This window comes from Amphiura filiformis, chromosome 20, assembly GCF_039555335.1.
Source record: "Amphiura filiformis chromosome 20, Afil_fr2py, whole genome shotgun sequence".
Classification (NCBI taxonomy): domain Eukaryota; kingdom Metazoa; phylum Echinodermata; class Ophiuroidea; order Amphilepidida; family Amphiuridae; genus Amphiura; species Amphiura filiformis.
The window spans coordinates 59,373,540-59,399,110 of NC_092647.1; the positions used below are offsets into that span (position 1 = coordinate 59,373,540).

Sequence of the window (25,571 nt, forward strand, 5' to 3'; positions counted from 1 at the left end):
GTAACGATGTAACCAGGTCGGTGAGCAGCATGAGGAGAAGGTGCCTGACTATTGTGGCTGCCTGTGGTTTTTCCACCCGCTATTGAGGTTAGTGGCTAGCTTTGTTTGAGCACAGAATAATGGTCAGTTTGGCAAATTCATTTTGAGACCCCACTACATTCACAAGGCGTGTACTCAGCCGTGAAAAAATGTTGTTGTTTCAAATTAGGTGTCATTGTAAAGGGGAGTATTGTAGCTATCCAGTGATATGCAACACGATATGAATATGTCACAGATAATTGGAGATACAGATGCTTGAAAAAACTTTCCAAACTTTCGTTGAGGAGTTTAGAAGTTGCTTATTTAAAGGGGCAGGTCACAAGTACGGCACCTGTATACGTATTTTTCAGACATACCCTGTATCGTGATTGCCAGCATTGTCAGTTAATATTTAACCATAGATTGTGATAAAATACAATCTATGATTTTATAAATGATACAAATGATATCGGTGTGGCAATATACTGTAAAGTTGAAATTTACACAGAACATTAATATTTGTGCTTTTCACACTCAATGCAGCTGCCGGAAAATGATGTTGCTTTCAATTATCTTTTTTTTTAATATAATAAATAGCCTGTGAATTTCTTCTTTTTTTTTTATCTTTCCACAAGACAGAAAGTGCACCGTCTACTTTACCAAATACATGTAATTTAACACTATCTTCAACACAGCCCAGTACATACATGTACACAAAAACAAAATTAAAGGTCAAATCTCCACTTTTTATAATGAGCGGAAAGTTTACCCATTTTTTTAGCAATGTAATATTCGGTTTCCCTATTATTCTTAATATACACTTTACAAGCAATAAAAGAGGGCTTCTTATTTTGAAATTTACACACATAAATATAGTATAGATAGCCTGTGAATTTCATTAGCTTGCTTTTTATTAATTTGTATTAAGATGGGTGTTGCCAGAACCCTTGCCCTCTTTTTTATTCATTTGATTTCATTTGGCTGTGAAGCATTTGGCTACAAAGTTTCTCCATGTACTACAATTTGAAGCAGTAATGGCATCTGGCAGTAAAAAGTGGTCAATTGTCCCACAACAGTTTTTGTACATACAAGTAGGATGTTATCGAGAAAGTAAAATTTAACAAAGTTGGTAGTCTGAGACATATGCATATTGGTCTTCAATGCCGATTGATGTTGGGTTTGATGGTAGTGAGAAACTGGGTCATCTGACCGGAGGAAGCTATGTATGTTGACCTTTGCGTGTCATGCAGATGAATGGATGAGGGAGTCATCACTGGTCATAGGTGGACAATATCAACGACCGTAGATACTAAATCTACCATTGTGCACTGTACAAACGATCATTAATAGTGCACAATGTCAGATTTTGTATATCTAGGGTCTTTGATATTGAATATGTATCTAGGCCACATTATATTAAAGACCCTTTCAGTGATCCCAGTGCAATTGTAAAAATATTACATTTTTTTAATAAATTGCTTAAAAGTGAAGGATAAGTCATTCAAATTGTCATTTGGTATTTTTGAAATGATAAATTTGGCAAAAAAACAAAGAAAACAGCAGTACTGGCAACGCTGAAGCCCCATTCAAATACACGTAGCTAATTTAGATACTGTCAGTATCTAAATTACAGATTCGTGTAAAATGACTTATTTTGTCTAAAATACACGGCTTTCGGCTGAACCACTCGCAGGCTATGTTAGCACATCTATGACAATGACAAAGGTACCAAAATCTGAATTTTGATGATTTTTACGATTGTTCGGATGAGCAAATCGCTGAATGGGCCTTAAATGTACCAAGTCATCCTTACATAGATCATTGTAGTCATAGCCAATTGAATAAAAAGTTCTTGCTATACAAGCTACAGGGTGTCTCGAAAAAAATTCAGGGGAGGCAAAATTGCCAAAAAAATGGAAATTATTGTAATTTTGAGTTTTGAATGGGGTATCTGTGGGAAAAATATCTGACTGGGGGAATTTCCCCCGGCCCCTGCAGCACCGCCACTGAACAGTTACTTATCAACAGTTCTGAATTGTGGACAAGTTCTACTATTATGTAGTGTATTCATTGTTGAAGGGTCAAAAACAATGTGGCATGCTAAGTATAAAGTCCATAATGCACATATTGAACATTAGAAAAAGAAGCTACCAGTTGCGGTCAAATCTTATCACCTCTTCCTATGCTTGGGGTATTGTTTCACTAAAGTGCATTGTTTTCATACACTAATAATACTTCTGGGTTTTTTTGAGGGTGCACCAATTTCCTTGTTGACATAAATTTTGATTAAATCTTAGTGAACTTCCCTTTGAACATGATATGCATGTACAGCTTATTTATTTTAATTTCATTTTTTTATCTTTTGACTTTATTTCATTTTATTGACAAGAATTACCCAAATTGTCAATGATATTGTCTTATTTTTCACACACAAACATATATACCCACACACGCACACCCCCCCTGCCTGTTAGCACTGTGTCAACTGGGGACAATTATTGACCAATCGGAGACAGAAACACACAGTTCAAGTTTTCTAACAGAGGACTTTTTGCTGATTCTTTTTAACTGTATCCTCAAGAGGTCCCCATTTGGAAGAGGTAAATTTTGGCACATTTAGAATGAGGGGGGGGTACATTGAAAGTGTAGACAGCCAGACATGATTCTGGTTGTCATAGGGTGAAAATTGAAATTCCCTAGGTTGTAAGAAAATTTGAGTGAATTAAGGGATCTAGAATGAGCGTTTATGGCGTTTCGACAGTATTTTTTGTGGGATATGAGACCAACTCAGACGTATCGAATTGCATTCTGAATACGAAGCATGTCTTTCTGATATCAAATAACTTTCATTTTTGAAATTCACGATATAATACAAATTTTATGACAAATTATTAAAATTTGATATTTTTCACATTTTTGATATATAACAGTCCTCGAAATAAATTTTATAAATCTAATGATATATTCTTAAAGTGTATGTAGCTGGGAGGAAAAGCCGATGATCAATTGAAAATTTTGACCTTTTATATTGAAGATATGGATTTTTTTCCCAAAAAGACCTATTTTTTGGTGTTTTGGGAAAAAATCCATATCTTCAATACTGAAAAGGTCAAAATTTTCAATTGATCGTCGGCTTTTCATCCCACCTACATATACTTTAAGTATAAATCATCAGATTTATAAAGTTTACTTCAAGTACTGTTAAATATCAAAATATCAATTTTAATGATTTGCCATAAAATGTGTATTACATTGCTAATTTCAAAAAATCAAAATTATTTGATATCAGAATGACATTCTTCAGTATTCAGAATGCAATTGATATGTCTGATGTGCTCTAATGTCCCACAATAGATACTGTCCAAACGTTCATACCCCTTCCCTTAAAGCACATACTTTTCTAACAGTAATGCTAACTATAGGCAAAATATATAATTCTCGATCATGAAATCCAACTCTGGTACACACTGTAGTCTGATATCTGTGTCAAGTGTACTGTGTCAAGACCACACACATACAGGGCAAGCATATCTTTTGAGAATGGGCCAATCACAGTTTTAGGTCACACGATTGTGTTGTTCCACAAAAATTACGCAGACGCAACAGTATGCAAAAGTATATCCTTTCATGATTGAGAATTATATATTTTGCCTATAGCAACTCTCCCTCTAACACACAGTGCACACAGGAGGTCACATTAACTGAACAATGTTATGTATCCCAGGGATTCAAAGTTAATAAATTCTATCTTTCTATTTTTGTTTTTTTATTTCAGTTTATCAAAATTGCAGAAGATGCAGAAAATCTCCTGAAGAAGACAGTAGTACAGGCCAGAGAAAAGGAGGGTGGGAAATATGGTGAGTTGAGTGTGAAGCAAATACAGGGAGAGCACGGTCCACGGCGTCATCATCCCTATATCTTCATGTCAAAAATTGCTGTGATAGTACGGCGAATCCTCTTTGTTTTTCAACAGCTACGCATGGCGATTTTGTTTGAGATAGGCCGGGCAACTCAGGCTATGCATACCATTTACACAATATGACTATCATATGAGATACCACAGAGTTTCTATTCTAAACATTATTACGATTTGCGCATGCTCAGTACTCCATATGATGTTGCTATTACAAGAAAATTTGATTTGTTGTCAGGTAAAACCCAGGTTTTGTTTCCAATACACTAACTTGAAATGCAATACACTAATTAGCGGCAATTGCTGTTTGCTGTGGATATATTTACTGTATTTTATCCGTAACGATTTTTAATCGTTCATGAAAATTGGGATATATTTAACTGTTTGAGAATTACAATTATATAAAGGAACACGTTTAGCCCATTCAGCTAAGATTCAGGTGCTTGTATAGAATATTAAATCACAAGTCTATAACACAATGCATATGTAAACTTTCTTTATCTGTGTCAATAATAGAATATTGATTTCAATAGAATTTAATACATTTTGAGTTTGTACTTTACCACTAAGCGATCTAGCGATCGATTTCTAGCCAATTAGATAGGGCTCCTTTTCTTACCAATCGCCCGTCGCTCACCAACGGAGTGTGGAAAAATATTTATAATACAGGGTGTTGACACTGTGCGGTCTCTGCCATGTCTTTCTCACTTTCTCTTTTTAACTCTCAAGAAAACAAATATTGTGCCCAGTGTCCTGTAAACTTTGATTTTAAGTATGTGTTGCATTTTGATATAATTTTGAGCATAAGTTATCTTTATGACCATAATATTGTTTGCATTTTCATTGTGTTATAAATAAATTGAGACTAAAAACATGAAAAAGTCTGCAAAGCTCTTCCACCTGACACCAAAATGTCCATTTTGATTTTGGAAAAGATAAAATGCAAAAAAAAAACAAAAAAAAAAAAAAACAAGCCTTGAAATAAGTGGACTGGAACTACGAGGAATTTGTTTTTGAACATTGCTCCTGGTTTACTGGGATTTTACAAGAACCAGGAGCAATTTTCATATATAGTAAATCTTTTTCTGCACATTTACAGCATACCAGTACTACTGAATCAAGTGCAAAACTGGAACCAGGCACAATTTGTTTTACAAAATTGCTCCTGGTTCATTGGTGCCTTTACGAGGGCAAATTTGCTCCCTGCTCCCACTAATTTCTAGGATTGCAAACAAACAACCCCACAATCAATTGAATGTTTTTGTTTTGTTTTGCTTTCATTTTCAGAGCTAAGGATAACTAAGGACACAGTGAGAGAAGACAACGCAAAGCTACCTCCAGAAGTAAGGAATACCAAACCCAGCAACAAGAAAAGGTGATATTGTTTTATACATAGACTGATGCGCAGTTGGATGTGTTATGTTGTGCTATAATCTACACAGGTGCTTGACGGAGTATCACAGCCAACCTGGATACCCAACTTTCCGTCGGAATTAGAGCCTAGCTATACTATAATCATTACCAAACAGGTGGAAATTTGGAGGCTTTTATTATGTACCTGAATAAAGTAAATCTACTTTTTATGCAATATGTCCTTATCAATTTGTTTTTGTGAAGAAGCACATCACTGACCATAAGAGTGTCTTTTCCATGCACTGACTGATGTTTATACTCTGATCAGCTCGTAATAGGCGGGACTCATAACATTGTGGATTGATAGAGAATGGCATAGACGCAGCTGGGCACAAGCTGTGCGCAGTACCTATGCGAACTGCTCTTTGCATATTGCGTGACTGACGCGTGCTTATGTGAATTTACTCGAACGCAACTAGGGACTTTATTTATTCATGTAGTAACAAAACCCCAATAATTGTCGCCTATTACGAGCTGATCACAGTATAGGTACGTTGATCCATCCAAAGTTTTAGGAGGCATGCCTATTTGGTTCTGATCAAAGTATAGAGTGGGTGTGTTTCTGGCAGACGATTGAAGCACTTTACAAACTCTGATATGGGCGTATATATCGAAATGTCTTGGCAAACTCAGTTAGGGGGGAAAATCATAACTGAAACTGCAGAAACATTGCTTTTCATCACCATTTAGGGATATACACATGCAGTCATTTATTTGGCTCAGAGTTTAATATGTATGACACATTTGACAAGAATTGGACAGGTATTTTGTACCTTAATATAGCAACTTTGATGATGCTTTGCATGCTAGCCACTTCTGCTCTATATATTGCTAATAAGTTTTTCATTTGAAGCGATTAGAAATAAACATTTGATCTGATTTTTTACAAAAAAAGAGCAGTCTCAGCAGATGCAGTAGGCACCATCACCGTACATGTAAACGCATATACTAATACCAGGAGAAAACAAAATCTTGGAAACCATCAGCAGTATGTTTAGGCTATTATAAAAGACAATGTGTGCATGACCAGATTGGTGCGACTGTTACAGCTTGTAGACAGGAAGTCTGGAAAAGTGACCATATGCACAATGGTTTGTTTTCCTGTATATTTCAATGGAAAGGCAGTGTACCTGACCAGATCTTGCAGTAAAATATGTGTGTTTTTCAAAATGTTATGTGGTCGCATGTCATAAGTTGGGTATGCTAAAAGGGTGGAGGGATTACACTTTTCTGAAAATTGCGATACAAATTTGATTGGCTTTCCGTAACCCCATATCCTACAGCAGTGGTTGATACCTCATTTTAAGCCTAATATTATACTCTTTCAGTCTACTGAAGCATATAATTATACATTATTCAGTAAAAAAATCACATCAGTTGAAATGAAAAATGCCAGGGGTGGAGGAGCAGGCGGATGTGGAGCAGGCGGATGCGGGAGTGTGCAATAGGGCCTATGTGAAAATTCACATGTCAGCATGTCAAAACTACTGGTTACTTTTTCAAATCTAGGGAGGGTATGATGTATTGACAGCTTTGAATGTTGATTTTGTACAACTAAAACAATTACTGACTACTTAGGTGGTACTACACCCCCTGATAAATTTTGTGACTAATTTTGCATTTTTTTAAAAAAAAAGTAACTACACACTGGTAACAAAAGTTATATGTATATTATAGGGGCAAGGAATCCAATTACTTCACTGAAATTTCAGTGATTCAAGACAAGGGGTTCATTATATATGTTAAGAAATGAGGTACATTCTAGCGTTACCTCTTTTCTTACCATAAAATAACGTACCGCTTGTCTTGAGTCACTGAAATTCCAGTGTAGTAACTGGATTCCTTACCCTATAATATACATAACTTTTGTTACCAGTGTGATATATTTTTGAGAAAATGCAAAAATAGTCACAAATTTATCAAGGTGTGTAGTACCACCTTAAAGGGTTATATGTTCCATTTTTTCATTTTTAATGAAATCCTAGTTGAATTTCAATATTTTTAGCAATATGCTAATGTACATTTCTCTTCTTGATATTCATTTCCTCAATAATAAAATAACCATCTCGCTAAAATTACTCGTAAAAAGGTCATTGACCTTCACAATGTAATTAACATACGTACAATTATTTTAAATAGTTCATTTGAAGCATTAATGTATTGAGAACATATCCTCCAAATCTGATGACATTCTTGCATGAAATAAAAATTTTACAGTCATTTTTGTAATTGAGGTCCGATTTGAGAAAAACACATTTGAAAATTGAGATTTACATAGACGCCTGTGTATTAATTAATAAGTAATTAAGCATATCTCAAAAATTAAGCATGTGTTAAGGTTAAAAATTGTGTTCATTATTAGAGATTGTCAATATATACAACATATCAAAAAATACATTTTTTGTCATTTTTGACCATGTAATGGAAATTGTACCCAACTTATGACATGCGACCATGTAAGAGTTTCAATCTTTTCCATTTTAGTTCTTGAAAACATGACAAATTCAGCATCTCCCAATGTATAATTAATTAGCTATATAAACTCTGTTACCATTTGTGGTGTATCAACTGATCACTTGGTGATCTTGGTATGGTGGTGCCCATGGGTCATGTAAGCATTAAATAAATTGCCATTTATAAATTAACCTAAGCTTACTGAGTCAGGCTCACTGATGACTACTGAGGCTCATTACGATGTCACAGCACAATGATTGCTTTTAATTCTGCATGGCATCAGCACAATCGGAAAAACAGGTGTGTTTCGATAATTGAATGTGACCCATTTTAGCATCACCACCTGATGTCGTGAATGTATGAAGATTTATGAACAAAAGTTATGATTATGTCAAGTCATTATTAATGTTGTAAAAAAGTTATTAATAAAACTGTCTGATATGTCAAGCCATGAATGTTGCAATACTTTGTAGTAGATTTAAGTAATCGCAATTATTTTGAAATGTTCAAAAAAGTATCATTTTGCTTTGGAACTAATGAATTATTCATGTTGCAACATGTACAGTTTTTAAATGTTGTGCATTGTTTGCGATTAAAGCCTTAATGTACGATTTCCGTCAAATTTTGATTTTGTTATTCTTTGTTCAAAATGTTGAAATAATATTAGTAATAACTGACGGGAAGGGTTGCTGTCCATTTTAGGTTGAAATAACAAGGTAAAGTGAAAGAAACCCCACTGGTTATTTTGGCCATTTAACACACAGTTCTATGGGAGAACATATTATCATAATTTTTAAATTATGATAATATGTCGAACTTTGCTCTGTTGACCTACAAAGACAACAAATTTGGCCGATTCCATTTATTAGGTGCAAGTTGGGACATGTGTAAACATTACAAATATGCACACACAAAAAACAGGTTTGAAAAAATTAACCAATTTCATATTATAAGATCGTACATTATGGCTTTAAGGCTTGGAACCAAGTTACAACTCTGCTGAAGACCTTGAAATGCTAGATAAAATTGGTGGCAAAAGTGTATGTTGTTCAAAACCACGCCAAAGTATTCCTCTGGTCAAAATGACTCAGAAAAAGTAAAGTTTAGTTTCAACATGGGTCAAAACTTAAGTAATGGTCTGATTTTAACCAAAGTGGTCTCAACTCGTTCATCTCATAAAAACAATTCAAATTAAGAAAGTTTGCACCATCTAGTATGTATTGTTACCCGGTCAATATGGTTCAATGGGTATTTTGGTCAAATTTTCTTCGAACCACACAAAAGTATTCCTCTGGTATTAGAAAAGTATAGTTTGGCCTTCCTACAACAAATGGTTCTTGAGATATAAGCAAACAGCTTGAAGGTCACACTTTTCACCCAGAACATCAACGGTTTCGCCCCTGTCATGGAGCCCAAAATATGAGCTTTGACCTTTTTGCTTTTAAGAACCATACATTTCAGATAGGTCAAACTATATTTTTTCTTTATCATTATGATCAGAGCAATACTTTAATGTGGTTTGTAACAAGATATGAGTAATTTTGCAATTTGACCCCTGTATGACCGTCACTCTTTTCTGAGTAAGGTGCATTTTTGCCACCAAAGTTGTTCTCATTCATTGAAGCCAGTTTATGATATTAAAGCTGATTCTGGACCTGAATCACAAACAAAAAGGTCACAGGATTTCCCTTACTTCTTGAATGCGCCCGGTGGATATTTAGAGAATAAACGATAGTAATTTTTATTTTGCCTATCCTCTACCGTGTGATAGGCGACAGGCAGGTCCAATATTTTGAGTAGTGGATGCCGGGCGCAGCGTATCCACTACGATAAAAATATTGGACCTGCCTGTCGCTCATCATAGGTAGAGGATAGGCAAAATAAATTACTATCGCTTATTCTCATTCTTAGTCAGTTAAATATTATTTTAATAACTGTAAACAAATTTTTAAAGTTAATACTAAGTTACCGTCATAAAAACTCCCTCATTATAAAATGAACGAAACTTGTTTACAACTTCACGTATTCTGTTGCGGCGTATTGCTAAGCGGCGTTGGCACAGTATTCCGCACTAGTCTCACGCATCCAGCGCGATACATACGCGCACCTCTACACACGTGTTACGGATTATCAAGACGCATGATGACGTGGGGTCGTCTACGGCCTGATAGACGGCACCAAATCATGCGATTGTCCAATCAAAATGTGTCTCTGAACTAGACCACTCCCACTGACTAAGAATCTGAAGTCCAAAGCGCAATGTTGAGATTTTTAGATGTTTAGTCATTAACCTCATTCATAACTGTCACTATTCACTTTTATAATTCCAGTGTACAGGAAGAATCAAACTCTGTGCACATTAAGGGATCTGGAATGAGCGTTTCGACAGTATTTTTTGTGGGACATGAGAGCACATCAGACATATCGAATTGCATTCTGAATACGAAGAAATGTCTTTCTGATATCAAGTAATTATCATTTTTTGATATTCACGATATAATGCAAATTTTATGACAAATTATTAAAATTTGATATTTTGAACATTTTTGATATATAACAGTCCTCGAAGTAAATTGTATAAATCTAATGATATATTCTTAAAGTGTATGTAGCTGGGAGGAAAAGCCGGCGATCAATTGAAAATTTATAAATTTTAAATTGAAGATATGGATTTTTTCCCCAAAAGACCTAATTTTTTCTGGTGTTTTGGGGAAAAATTCATATCTTCAATACGAAAGGTCAAAATTTCAATTGATGTCGGTTTTTCATCCCACCTACATACACTTTAAGTATAAATCATCAGATTTATAAAGTTTACTTTGAGTACTGTTAAATATCAAAAATATCGATTTTTAATCATTTGCCATAAAATGTGTATTACATTACTAATTTCAAAAATCAAAATTATTTGATATCAGAAGGACATTCTTCGTATTCAGAATGCAATTCGATATGTCTGATGTGCTCCAATGTCCCACAATAAATACTGTCCAAACGTTCATACCCCATCCCTTAAAGTGTCAAAGCTATTTGAAAAGAGAAGAGAAATCCTAGGTTCCAGGATCGTGCATGTGCACGTTAATCCTGTGCGACAATACTCAAATTTGAGGGATGAACGTATATAGGAAGAATAAGAATGGTCCATTACAACTGAGCAAAGAGAAGAAAAGGGGACCATCCCCGGTTCTGATATCTGCAATCAATCCTAGGTTCCTGTGCGACAATACTCAAATTTGAGGGATGCATTATATAGGAAGAAGAAGAAGAATGGTCCATTACAACTGAGTAAAGTGTCAGTTGTAATGAACCATTCTGACACATTGAATGGAATGTTTCCATGAACCAAAACATTCTTATTTCCAATGACACAGTGTATTAACCTACATTCCACTATTATACTGTAGCATTTGACCTCAAGATGTTGAGTATGAGATTAACATAATTCAAAGGTCGTATATGGTCAATTCCAGCGAAAGCGGGACAAAATTCTCTCTATGTTAACTTTCCACTTTAAAATGTCATTAATAAAGGAAATCACGTTTTTGATGGAGCATATCATGTCACGTCCAATGTGCTCTCTTTGAGCATATAGGCCTTTACTAGCAAGTCATACCAGGGGATAAGTTATGATGGCTTAAATGAATTGGCGTTACCCACAAATTCAAAGATAAAGCACCATATATGTCATTGAATGTCCTTCAATCAAAATGAAATTATTACCATTAGGAAGACGTTTGCATGATCTCTCATCATATGTAAAACGATTGAATTCCACCAAAGTTTGTGGACTCTAAAGGCCATTAAGTCAATTTGGCTAATAATTTTGTTACCCGCGTATCAAAAATAAAATGATCGTTCTGAAAAATGTTAAGTGAATATGCCATAAATGACTTTATCATGAAACAAAGTTTTGTTCTATAATTCTGAGGTCCAAGTGATTATTTTATGCAAATACATTTTACCCATAAAATTCCATAAAATCAAATTTGACGTTACCCACGTATCAACTGTTACCCACGAGTCCAGCAAATATAATTGCCATAACTTAAATTAACATTTAATGACTTTGGACACTGAATTTAGTTTGACAAGCGCTTAAAATTGTAAATCGTAAAAATATGTTCACCGCTTTAAAAAAGAATCTACGACGGTTTAAACTTTTGATACCCACGAATCCCGAATAGATGCTAACCTTGAAAAACAAGGAGATTTGTTTATTTTAAGTTTAAATCAGCACATATTCAAGCCATGGGTATGCTATAATTTTTACAGTACTTACAGTTTATGCACCTAAGAAACGCAAACCCCAAACGGTACTATAGTACTTATAGCTTTACCCACAATTTGGCGTTACCCACGAATCCAAGGGTTTACTCGTAAATTATATGTTTCTTATGCATCTTAACATTTTGAAAACATGCGAAATAGGTTCCAAAACAATCCTGTTTAATAGCGTCCTCTTGAAGGTATACTGAAGCTGTATCATGAAGTTTTGATTGATTATCCTAAATTACCATTTTTTGGGTAAATGCAATTGGTTAGAGAAACGGGAATCATTGAAACACAATGGAGGAATAACCGCATGATGGTTTCCAACCTTCTGTAATATTTTCTATTTTGCCGCTTACCAATACATACCTTCAAATATGTGTTACCCACGAACATTTTGGTTACCCACGAATCCCTACTTAAATTATAGTTAACAATGTATTGATAGTGTTTTAGTTCATAGGAACTGTCAAACACGAGTTAATAGAATATTGCTGCATGAAAATATGGAATGATTTTACTAAAATAATAATATAAAACTGTTTGCTCTGTCTATTTGAATTTGGCAACTTCATTATTCTCAAAATTTTTATACCCAAAATGGCATAATGATCAATTCTAAATATTTCATGTAGTTTGTATTTTGATTAAAATTCATTTTAGTGCCATTGCAGCCTGAATTATTGACATACGGAAAAGTAATTTTTATTTTTATTAAAAAAATTAATAGGAATTGCTATTTTTCAGACGCTGTTACCCACAAATCCATCCGAGATCCTCATCCTGCGACGAGATACAAAATCTAACTTTATATTTCTATGAAGCATTTATTCTAATCTTTCGAAATAATACAGTAATGTTAAATGACAGCCACTTTGGAAAGAGTTTGAAGAATTGACACAATCTTAACTTTACACCTGGTTCTTTCTTAAAATTTGTAATAACCAAAATATTTCTTTGTAGATATATGTAATAAAATTATAATTTACGTACAAAATCTTCAACGATTTCTAGTGTATATGAGTCACACATAAAATATTGAAAGATATTAAAGAAAGTGAAATTTTATGGCGTACAACAGGTGAAAAATGCTTGGGTTCGTGGGTAACATGCATTTGCGCATTTAACACTTTATTTGGTCTAGCAAGAAAAGTTATTTTTCAATCCAATGGCACTTCCACCTGATGATTCACTAGATATGATCGTCTCATTTGATAAGTCTAGAATTGAAAAGGAAAACATTTTTAAAATGGCCCCCAGAGAGAATTTTGTCCCGCTTTGGCTGGAATTGACCATATACAAAATGAGCAAATGTTATTATGGGGTGACTGCCTGACAGGTGAGCATGTTTAAGATCCTAGTGCAAGTTCATGTTCGAGTGACTCCAAGTTCATGTTCGAGTGATCCCACACCCATGCATAAATCATAAAAAGTTTTTGTTATGAACATGATTTTGAAAGGGTGCACAAAGGTTGGCAGAAAATGTTCAAGAGTTGTGTTATAAACATTAACATGATAAATGAATTAAGGTGGCAGGAAGTAGAATCACTCATAGGATAGTACAAACTTCCTGACACCCTTCCAGTGTGGATACCATGCATGTTTTTGTTCACACTATCTAAACCAAACATTTAAGCTGTTAAATTTACTGGAGCAGTGAGAAACTTATGAGCTTTCTTCTGATACCAAAATTTCAGTTTTGATGAAGAAAAATGGGGGACGAGGCTGTCGATTGGGTCAAGGACCTTTAAAGGTAATGATGATAAGTATATGATGGGATTTTCAGAAAGGAAACATGCAAGGAATCCAACTAGATTTCTGACAAAAGGAGCACTGCAGTTTTTGGAAAAAAAAAGCACCAAATTTGATTTTCCATGCTATTTTCCATGTCCACCATAACCATGCCTACAAATTTCTAAATCGATGAAGACTGCATATTTATGTCCTAAAGACACAAAATTAGTTATTTTCTCAAACTTTTTTAATTAGGACCTTATATATAGTATTTTTATACATTAAAATATCCAAAGACCCATATTTTTTTATAATTTTAAAATGAAGAAAAAATGGAGAAAGTAATAGTAACTAGTTTGGTGTCTTCATAATATAAATATGCAGATTTTGTTGATTAGGATAATTTGTTATTATGGATGAAAAAATTTAGTATGAAAAATCAAATTAATGGTTCCTTTCTCAAAAACCATTTGTAAGGATTCTGCAATTCCTCGCAAATGTTTTCTTTCATTTACTGATCATCATTACTTTAAAAGATACAATACAAAACTATGTCTAAAATGTCTCATTCAGGATGACCCTTCATGTCCCCTTAACATTTTCAAAACATCTAAAATTGTAACATGAAATTTTTTGTAACTTTTGCAAAAAGTTTTGAAATGTTTTCCTAAATTGATTTATTCTAAAAGTTGTTTTAAACATTTTATAACATTTTATAAATTTTATGTTTGATGGGTAGTTATTATTAAAATTGGCTACTTTTCATATCTAAAGAAATCTCAATCATAGATCATTTTGTTTTCTGGAATATGCCAGCATTGATGAAAATTGATTGCACATGGGATCCCTTTTCATATTTATGTCACTGCTGCTCTCATGGCATAATAAACCACATGACCAGCGATGCATATATTGATTTAGCATAACAATAGGGACAGACCTTGGAGGTTTACATGTATGTATGTTTTCATCAAAGCATGTAAGGTCTTCATACTTGTAGTTCTTCTGCATATTGGAAATCCGTCAAGGTGAGTGAAATTACCATTTTAATTTTTGTGAACATTGCATTATTCTTTGTGAGTAACCCAGCTTTAATTACATAAATTGGGGCAACCTAATTAATGTGCTTCTGTAGTGCATTCATGCAAGTACATGAATTATGTTATGTACTAATAGTATGTGTGTCACATTCAACATACATGCCATGTACTACTTTCTAGTCTTATCATAAAAAAGCGACTAATATCACTCTATGGATTACCTACAGTGATCACTCCAATAGAGTTAAATGTCACTCTTTTGAGAGTCAATTTAGCTCGTAATTGTTCACTCTTTCCAGAGTAGTTTGACTCTCCAAAGTGAATTTTACTCAAGTAAATGTTCATCTTGTCAATTCACTCAATCCATTCACAGATCCTTTCAAATAAACCAACCGGAATGGTAAACAATTGAAATGGCGGCCATGTTGGCTGGCTTTGTGTCTGATATATTGTTTTCTGAAATCTATGTTGGTGGACAGTATTTTGATGATGTAATATTCAACAGGGTCTACAGGCAATTTTTAGTCGGATAGAACTAGCCCTACCACAGGGCATTTTTTCTTCTTCTTACACGCTATACTCTGAGATATATGCTATAGGCCTACACCGAGAACTGCTTAACCTACTAACCGCTGTCCCCTGTCCCCGAGAAAGTGGGGACAGCGGTTAGTGGGATGTGAGCTATCACTTGATTTTTAGCAGTTCTTAGGATATAGCATGGTGTCTCGGAGTATTATAGTGTGTAAAAAAGGCCTTGTGGTAGGGCTAGATAGAACTTGCTTACGAGTGTAAAGTCCCGTATCAATATTGATATCTGAGGTATATTGAATAATAATATAATGGGTGCCCAGTGGGAACACTTGAGCTTTTCAACAAATTCAGGGTCAAAGTTTACACAGGGGTTAAAACTCAAAATTGTTCCTATGACAAGGTTTGAGGTTTGAACACACGGTTTAATGGGCAAAAGTGTGTAAAAACATTTAGGGGTGAAAACAAACATTGACAATCTTGGATTGAGACATTTCTAGTGTAACATTGTCTGAATTTTATGATTTTGGCAATCGAATGAGCAGAAAAGGGGCATTTTGGGGCTAATTTTGCCCCAAAATGACCATTTTGTATACAGACTCCAAAATATACGTTAAGATGGGCCTGTACAGTTTTAATTCAATAAGTAATATTAGTCATAAAATGTTAATTCAACAGTTTTTTACATATAGCATAATTTGCACAAAGGAGATACTCAAACATGAAGATAAATGTGACAAAAAGCTACAAAAGTTATGCAAAAATTGCTGTTTCATACATAAATTGAATTAATTTAAAACCATGATATCATTTTACTGGAAGGGCATATCACTTACCACTCATCTTAAACAATCAATAACTAATTTGTATAATTTCTAGACTCAAAAACATATTAAAAAATAAAAAATGTTATGCTTACCCCTTAATTTTCTGGTCTGTGTAAAAAATCCCTAAATTTTAGAACAAATGAGTGAACAGGAACAATTCTTAGCAATTTGCATTGCATATGTGACACGATCTGGTCCATGGGGGCCAAAGGAGGCATTTTTGAAAATTGAGTTACTGTAATTATTACATTATTCATACAATAGGCATCATTTACTGAAAACACTAAAGGTCTAGCATACTTGGTTCTAAAGTTATGAAGTTTTCTGATGCCTATTTTCTTATGTATTTTATTGTTCTTTACTCCATATTTTTACCTAATTATCTCAGTTTCAAATTGCTACCTTTGGCCCCCATGGACCAGATTGTGTCACATATAGATGAGTTGACCTCAATATTTATCAACAAAGGCAAGGGACTGATATGTCGATATGCTTGAGCGAATTGCATACAACCACAGCACTGCGGTCAATAGCCTTATTGTGGTGTAGTTATAAACTATATCACAGTTTGCTACAACATTTTTTACTTTATTTTCAAGCAGGTGTAGGAATTCTACCAATCACTTGTAGGAATCTGTATGGTCCGATTGTCATGTGGTAGAATGGAAGTACGTTCATTATGTTTACTTAAAAGATACGCGAATGGGCCTACAATCCATCTGGGTTCGGTTATCTTGATCTGGAGAGACAAACGTGTGACTTGATCGAAAGACGTTAAGACAACATTCTTTTAGTTACTACTGTCGAGATACCTCTCTTTTTTATTACGATGGGCATTCAGGATTGATGTGCAAATCATCCTGGCCTGTGCCTTAATGTTTAATAAGACGAGTTCTCAGTGTACTTCTCCTGCCTATAGAATCATGCCAATCCCAGGGATGTGAGAGTGACCCTCACATCCCTGTGCTAATTCCAAATCAGTGCTCTCTGCTCTCTGGCTATATCCTCACTCTCCAACTGCTCTCTCTGAATGAATAGCTAGCCGTGCACTTGTTTATACAATGTATTGACATGTCTCTTAGGAGAGGGCAGTATAATACTGAAAACATGTGGACTTAGCTAGTAGAAGCTAAGAGTATTAAAATGTTGACACATCACTTCCTCCGAATCTGAACTATGTATGACCTATCTTATCCAGGTACTTCTTATATGAAGGATTATTACACAGGTAAACCCTTAACCCAAGATGGGATATAGCCAGATATTTGTGGGTTGCCTAGTACTGGTGATAGTCTCCCAAGATGTGAAGGCCCAACCAGATCCCGATATGTGTATTCCAGGTCCAGGAGACGCAAAAGGACATCGCCTGCCAGATTTGCCAGAGCGGTTTAAAATACAGGTATTTTGCCAACCAACCATGTTGTCTGTGATTAGGGTATATCCAAATACTGCTTGAACTTAAGGGAATTGGAATGAGCGTTTCGACAGTATTTTTGTGGGACATGAGAGCACATCAAACATATCGAATTGCATTCTGAATACGAAGAATGTCTTTCTGATATCAAATAATTGTCATTTTATGAAATTTACGATATAATAAAAAATTTTATGACAAATTAATAAAATTTGATATTTTTTGACATTTTTGAGATATAACAGTCCTTGAAGTAAATTTTATGAATTTAATAATATATTCTTAAAGTGTATACATGTAGCTGGGAGGAAAAGCCGACGATCAATTGACAATTTTGACCTTTCATATTGAAGATATGGATTTTTTTTTTTCCCAAAAAGACCTATTTTTTATTGGTGTTTTGGGAAAAAAAAATCCATATCTTCAATACGAAAGGTCAAAATTTTCAATTGATCGTTGGCTTTTCATCCCACCTACATACACTTTGAATATAAATCATCATATTTATCAAGTTTACTTCGAGAACTGTTAAATATCAAAAATATCATTTTTTAAGGGCTGGGGTATGAGCGTTTGGACAGTATTTATTTTGGGACATTAGAGCACATCAGACATATCGAATTGCATTCTGAATACGAAGAATGTCATTCTGATATCAAATAATTTTGATTTTTGAAATTAGCAATTCAATACACATTTTATGGAAAATCATTAAAATTGATATTTTGATATTTAACAGTACTTGAAGTAAACTTTATAAATCTGATGATTTATACTTAAAGTGTATGTAGGTGGGATGAAAAGCCGACGATCAATTGAAAATTTTGACCTTTTCATTATTGAAGATATGGATTTTTTTCCCAAAACACCAAAAATAATTAGGTCTTTTTGGGAAAAAAATCCATATCTTCAATATGAAAGGTCAACATTTTCAATTGACCGTCGGCTTTTCCTCCCTGCTACATACACTTTAAGAATATATCATTAGATTTATATAATTTACTTGAGGACTGTTATATATCAAAATTTGAAAAATATCAAATTTTTATAATTTGTCATAAAATTTGTATTATATTGTGATTTTTAAAAATGAAAATTATTTGATATCAGAAAGACATGCTTCAGTATTCAGAATGCAATTCGATAGGTCTGAGGTGCTCTCATGTCCTACAAAAAATACTGTAAACGCTAATAAACGCTCATTTTGGATCCCTTAATGATTTGCCATAAAATGTGTATTACATTGGGAGTTTCAAAAATCAAAATTATTTGATAATTATCAGAAGGACATTCTTCGTATTCAGAATGCGATTTGATATGTCTGATGTGCTCTAATATCCCACAATAAATACTGTCCAAACGTTCATACCCCTTCCCTTAAAGTAAACCCCAAGATTTTCTGCTTTACAAATGTCAAATTCCGCTTTTCTCCACTTTGTAAATTTTGCGATTATAACATTTTCACAAAAGCACCTAAATTAGCCTACGATTTGCTAACCTACTGCTTACCGTAGTCGTTTATTTCACTTAAATATGTTGATTTTGAAACCGGTTTTATTATTTAGTTCATTTAAAAAAATATTGTTGTTATTAATTTAGCTATTTTGAGCTTTTTACAGTTCATTTTTTTCCTCTTTTTAGCAAAACTGGTTTTTCCGCCTTTCTTCCCGAATTCCGCGGAAAATCCTTAACACGGAGGACTTCTGGCTTTAGCTTAAGACTCCCCAATTTGACGAAAAATTGCCAAAAAAAGCGCCTAAAAATCCAATTCCAGTGATGTTCAATAGCAGATAGGAGGGCAGCTACCCCCTGGGCTACCCGTGGCTATGCCACTAAGCTTTTGGAATTTCCTGTAAGAAAACATTTGTATTTGTTTTTGAAGCTTTCTGATGTACTTTTTTGAACCTTAAAATATATTAATTCCCTTAACAAACATGTATATATATAAACACATCAAAAGCAAACAAAAAGTTTTGGAGGAGATAAGGCTAGATATGGCCATCATCTAATTTCGACATTGTTTTGGCAAGACAAGCTAGTAACTTCCATGTTAATTTAGCCAAAACTAAACTTGCGGATAACAGGTTGCTTTATAGACGAATCTGACGAGCCAAGTCAATGTCAGGATTAAGTCGGCCATAGCTTGGGGCCATCCGCGCCAAACTAGCTTAGTTTGTTTGGATTGCGATCCAAGATGCCCACTATCACGAGCACATCTGAGGGCATAGCACTTGCGCCGCGTAACTGGAGCGGTACACGCTGCACGCCTGTGATACTGGTGTCACATGAAATGGATGGATGGCCCCCAGCTATGGCTGCTAGTGAGGTGTAGGAATATATCAAGTCAGATTCGTGTATAACAGCATGATATCTGTATCTTTAATGTAATGTGCAGGTATATGGTGAATTTGAAGGGAGGAACTATTCAGTCTCAACCACAGAAGGCTATGATGATATTGAAAATTTGGGGTACATCGTAACTTACTACCAGGGGAAGGAACGGCCAGGACATATCAGTGGGACAAGGACCTACTATGACTATAAGGATTCACAATATTACCATGTCTACCCAAATATGACAGATTTGGATTGTAAGTATGATATGTGTGTTGGTTTAGGTGGTCGACTGAAATTTTTAGAATGTCCTATTTTGACTTTATTTATGTATTACAGTCAGAAATTTGCATAGCAATTTTGAGCGAAAAGATTATTTAGGTGACATTTTTATGATATTAACAATATATTAAAAAAATGTTAAATATACACAAAGACTGCAGGTGGAATTTGTCTTGGCTTTCACCAGCGGATCAGTAGATTGCCACCTGTCTTAAGGACTTTCGGCCCTCTTATAATTCAAACTTTCTTCGGGTGGGGACCAGCAGTGAAAAACACCACCTGCTGTTGGTGAGCTGCTAATGAAACTGAAATAATTCTTTTAGCATAATGCTGCTCTAAAATTTAAAAAAAATTACCTTTCATGATTCCCAAATTGGCTAAGTAAAAGGGGTCATTGATATACCAAATAGCACATCCCTGTATGGTCATTTATACCAAGTACCCTTGGTCTGTTACCACCTAATTGTGTTAACAAGTTACAAGGTATGCACAAAAGGTGCAATAAGTTCATTTATATCATGTGTGTCCCTGGAGGGCCATTAAAGCCATATTATAACATTTGCTGAGGAGAACGCCGTCAAAAAAATTTAAATTCTGGTTTTTACACGATTGTAATGTACTTGAGTGCAGAGATACTCTGCAAAAATCAAGACTTTAGGTGCTGTAATTTTGTCAAAATCCGAGATTTTGAATAAAACGCAGGAACTGTTGTTTTATTATTATGAAATATTAGTTGAACATGTATGTGATAACAGTGCATTACGGCGTGTGGACATACATGTGCGTGCACACACACACACACACATCAGAGGGTCGTACTGTATTACAACCGCTGGAGTAACATTGATGCTAGTAGTATTAAATTCCAATTTTGTTTGCTTTACCTCACTTTTTCGGCTCAAAATTAAATGGGGACATATCTGACAGTAAAAGCTATATGGAAATAAATACTAGGCCTAATCTATTTTCATAGAAATATTATAATATGGCTTTAATAAAGAGATGTAACATAGGACAGAATCATCCAGAATATTGACTCTCATGCAAACATTATTTTCATTTGATTTAATTTGCATTAGCTTATGTGTGTGTTACAAAGGAGCTGACAAACACTACATTTACTGCATTTGGTCGTGGTGGTGGACATATACCAAATGCCAAGGATATATTCAGATTTGGGGACGAGTATAATGAAACTTACGAGGGCCAAATGCAATATAAAGGTAAGTACATGGGACAATGATGATTATTACTTGAGTGTACATGAACCATATTGCTTATTGGGGTATTTGTTGACATATTGTACCCGAAATTCTTTATATACAAAATGAGTTAGACCAGGTTTAAATGTACACCAGGTCTAGCTATGGAGGTTAAACTTAGGGAGGGATCCCCTTTCTCTTTCCCCTTTACTCCTTTACTCCTAAAATTCAACTGCACCATCTAATATTAAGCTACATGTACATGAATCTGCCTTAAACAGTCCCTACATTAATATAGAATAAAGAATGTAATACCCCAAAGTTAAATTCCTTCTGTAGGACTAATCTCCATAGTTAGACCAATTAGTCTAAAGTTGTACCTTAACTAGTTTTGTGCATATGGACTGAAGAGTCAAAATTGCAATAAATTGTGATGCACTGTTAAACATGGTTTTGTGTATGGTTTGGGTGTTCACCTGTCTACGTGATATGATGTCACCTACTTAAGGGATATGGGCATATTCATAGGCCTATTAGTGTAAAGGACCCGATTGAAATTTGCCTGAATGCACAAGTCTTGCTTAGTGAACACAGATAGATACTGTCAACAAAACCGTGTTTGACTCGATCTGGACCAGTCCATTCCTGAATGGGTGTAATGGGCTGGCACTGTAGAGCTGTCATTAAAGAATTCTTCATCCCCACATAATTGCCTAGTTCTATTGCTGCCAGTTAATTTCCTTTTGAAGCTTCCCTTTGGTTGAGGAATTTAAGTTTTACCAATATAATCCTCCCAAATGGCACATCATGGGCATTTTTAAAACTGAATTATTCATCATTTTATTATTTTATTATTTATCTATTGCTAGGTGAAACAGTTGATTGGTGGAGTGCATGTGTGTATGATGAGAGGTCCACCTACAATTACAAAATAGATTTCTATTTCGTGGCTGGTCAACACAAAGCAACTCTTCCTGTGAAAATAGTGATAAATGGTACAGGTAGGTCAAGATTTATATCCATAGGAATACCTTATTTGGCATATAATTGGTGAAAATGATTTACTTATGTTCGTGTAATTTCAGTGGCGTGCGCAAAGGGGGGGGGGGGGCAGGGTGGCCACACCCCCCCACTTTTGTTGGTCATTCGGGGGAAATCAGTCATTTCCCCGAAATGACTGATTTCGCCCGCACCTTACACTCCTAATCAGACTCCATTCGGGGGACCTGAACAACCTGGTTCCCCCACTTTCAATGTGCTGCGCACGCCACTGTAATTTCGCTCACAAAAGCATGTGCCACCAGCACGTTACGCTAAGCGCAACTAGTTTAGGTGCTGTGCGCACTGTGTGCACGCCATTCTGGAAATGATAACAAAAATTCTTGATGTTTTTAGTCTTCGCTAATTATAAGCCGAACAAAGTATTGGTCAAGATGGTATTCTTGTTAAAAAATGCATGTACATGTACCTACACTCATGAGTATACAAATATTGAATGTTTATAAGTACAATGGTAAGAATATTTTCATAGGGTGAAATCCAAAATAGACCTACACTCATTAGATCAGTATCTTCTTCTTGTTCCCAAATGGAAACCGATGGGTGTGACTATTTCATGATCCATTACTTGTGTGCATGAAATGTCCCCTAATTTAACTCTTCACAGTTGTTGAGTAGACGACAAAAAGTGAAGTTAGACTTCGCATAACCCGGCCATATAAACTCTTATAGAGGTCAATGAACTTTGTACAGGGGTCAAACCACAAACTTGCTTTAATCATGTTTTTTTATACCAACGTATTCCTTTAGTCATAAATATTCAGAAAACGCATAGTTTGACCTATCTAGGATGTGCCGTTCTTGAGTTATAACCGAATTGCACGCTCCAGCGAAGCCAGGATGAGTGACTGGGAGTGCAATTGTTTATTGGCGCGGCAGGGACGTCTTAGGGTCTATGGTCACGTACTCACATGCAGCACTGAACCAGTGCTATTGTATTTTCTGCATTTCTTATCTTTAAGGGGGTACTACACCTCTGTGGTAAATTTGTGACTATATTTGCATTTTTCTCAAAAATTAATAACTTACTGGTAACAAAAGTTATGTATATTATTGGGGCAAGGAATCCAATTACTATACTGAAATTTCAGTGAATCAAGACAAGCGGTTCAGTAAATATGATAGGAAATGAGGTACATCCTAGCGGTACCTCATTTTCTATCACAAGTATCGAACCGCTTGTCTTGGGTCACTGAAATTCCAGTGTAGTAATTCGATTCCTTGCCCCTATAATATACATAACTTTTGTTACCAGGGTGTTATTAGTTTTTGAGAAAAATGCAAAAATAGTCTCATATTTATTGAGGGGTGTAGTACCCCCCTTAAAAGAGCTGAATTTACATGCATACAGTAAGTGTTGGGTTGGTTGGGATTGTAGAACAGGTTTTTGTGGGGGATCAAGTGTTCAACCGTACCTCAAAGGTCTATGGTTCAAAAGAGTAAATGATGAAAATGAAATCTAAAACTTGGGAGTAATTATGTGACTGCCTTTTGAACTAGGAGAGCTAGATTAGATCATGATTGGTCCTTAATCCAGTACAGGATTCTAGAATTTGATATGGTTTCGTGTAATTAAATCAGAATGGCATAATTGATGCATTATAAATAAAATGACCTCATATAATCCGGCTACTGCTGCAATGTTTATATTTTTCAGCTCCTTTACACTGGAATAACACTCATGCTCCAGAGAGACGCAGGTTTTATCACACCTATTACTTTAGTGGTATTGACACCACTCAACAGCCTCTTGAAGTTTTCTATGTAAGTTGGTATAATGGAGGGGAAAATAGTTTGGACAAAATATATTGAAAATGTCTTTCTTTACAAAACAATTCGGTTATCTGTCATTTTAATTTTCAAAAGCAGGTTTGAAGACATTTATGGTGAAATAAACAGGGGTCTTAAGGATATGATATTGGATACCATAGTCCATTCAAAATCTCAGCAGTTGACACCATTGCCCCCTGTTGATATGATATACGCTGGTGAATAAAATATACCTTAGATGCCCTAAAATATACAGAACTTTTTCTCTTCAAAATATTTGTCTCTTTGTTTTGCATATATAAGTGAACATGCAGTTCTTCATCTGTTTCAGTTTTCAGACTGGTTTTTATGTGATATCATGGGAATTAAAAGATTGAGTATGTTCTTAGATTACCTACCAAGGCTACTTAGTACTTACATAGCCTGTGGTTATTTTTCCTTGTTTCTGTTTTATGATTTTCTTTTGATCAATGTTTTTGTACATTAACTCGAAATGCTTTGTACTGTTTTCAGCCTCCTATAGGTGTGATTTGTCCTGGACGAGTAAAGGGAAAAGGCATTCCCAGTACAGCTACTAATTTTAACCTCAATGTAGAAATTGTCAGACCAAAGGATAAGACAATTTCTTATGCTAAAGTAAGTCCTGTGAGAGTTTTCCATGACTAAATAATTGAATCACAATTTGTCACATGCATATGAAATGTGTTATGCATTTTCAGCCTCACGTCTAATTCACAGGAATTTGATCTTTAAAACATCAACTGTCGCAAGATTGTGGGTGATTGATTCCCCTGGAACAGGCTAGGCTGGGCAACACAAAGGGCACAAATAACCCCTGGGGAGTTTGGGTTAAAGTGACCAATACGATCAGCAAGTGACCACAGGTTTGGGCAAAAACACCATAGAATGTGTATGGGAAAGCCAATGTGTTGCCTCTGCTCCCCACCCATGATGTTGCAGCCCTGTACTAAGGCGTATTGGCTGTGAGTCCCCTGGACCCTGCCCTGAACACATTGCTATACATGTGCATCCTCCAGGTATGGGGGTGGAGGCTTGGAACCTACTAACAAGCCCCAGCCCTCTCAAACCTCACACCTAGGGTTGTGCCCTGGAATGGGCCTGGCAACACAAGAGGGCATCTCCATACCCAGCTAACTTACACAGATATGTCCTGTTTTCTGTGTGTCTGAACAAAAAAAACGGGCTAGTCCAGTTTGTTTCATTCTAAGAATTGAAAAAACCAGGATTTCCAAATGGTTTCCATTGATGATCCTCACAATCTCATGGTAGCCCTCATGTTGATAACACATCTCG

General features: G+C 35.2%; 3 protein-coding genes across 4 annotated transcripts in view; all 3 read left to right on the forward strand.

The window, feature by feature from the left end:
• Nucleotides 1–6,514, forward strand: part of LOC140142463 (complex III assembly factor LYRM7-like) — a 30,648-nt gene extending 24,134 nt beyond the window's left edge. The window contains exons 4-5 of the mRNA XM_072164448.1: nucleotides 3,794–3,875; nucleotides 5,219–6,514. Of these exons, the coding sequence (XP_072020549.1) occupies nucleotides 3,794–3,875; nucleotides 5,219–5,310 (174 nt within the window). The 3' untranslated portion in view covers nucleotides 5,311–6,514. The remainder of the gene's footprint in view (nucleotides 1–3,793; nucleotides 3,876–5,218) is intronic.
• Nucleotides 6,515–13,493: 6,979 nt separating this feature from the next.
• The window catches only part of LOC140142465 (uncharacterized), a 29,405-nt gene continuing 17,327 nt past the window's right edge, over nucleotides 13,494–25,571 (forward strand). The window contains exons 1-7 of one of the 2 annotated variants that reach the window (XM_072164449.1): nucleotides 13,494–13,820; nucleotides 17,425–17,595; nucleotides 20,006–20,201; nucleotides 21,306–21,449; nucleotides 22,298–22,429; nucleotides 24,145–24,251; nucleotides 24,771–24,893. In XM_072164449.1, coding sequence (XP_072020550.1) covers nucleotides 17,443–17,595; nucleotides 20,006–20,201; nucleotides 21,306–21,449; nucleotides 22,298–22,429; nucleotides 24,145–24,251; nucleotides 24,771–24,893 — 855 coding nt within the window. In that variant the 5' untranslated portion in view covers nucleotides 13,494–13,820; nucleotides 17,425–17,442. Of the gene's footprint in view, nucleotides 13,821–16,680; nucleotides 16,799–17,424; nucleotides 17,596–20,005; nucleotides 20,202–21,305; nucleotides 21,450–22,297; nucleotides 22,430–24,144; nucleotides 24,252–24,770; nucleotides 24,894–25,571 lie in introns of those variants that run through there. The other variant, XM_072164451.1, reaches the window with a different exon arrangement.
• The window catches only part of LOC140142466 (uncharacterized), a 71,509-nt gene continuing 60,555 nt past the window's right edge, over nucleotides 14,618–25,571 (forward strand). The window contains exon 1 of the mRNA XM_072164454.1: nucleotides 14,618–14,829. The gene's annotated coding sequence lies outside the window, so the exon portion shown is untranslated. The remainder of the gene's footprint in view (nucleotides 14,830–25,571) is intronic.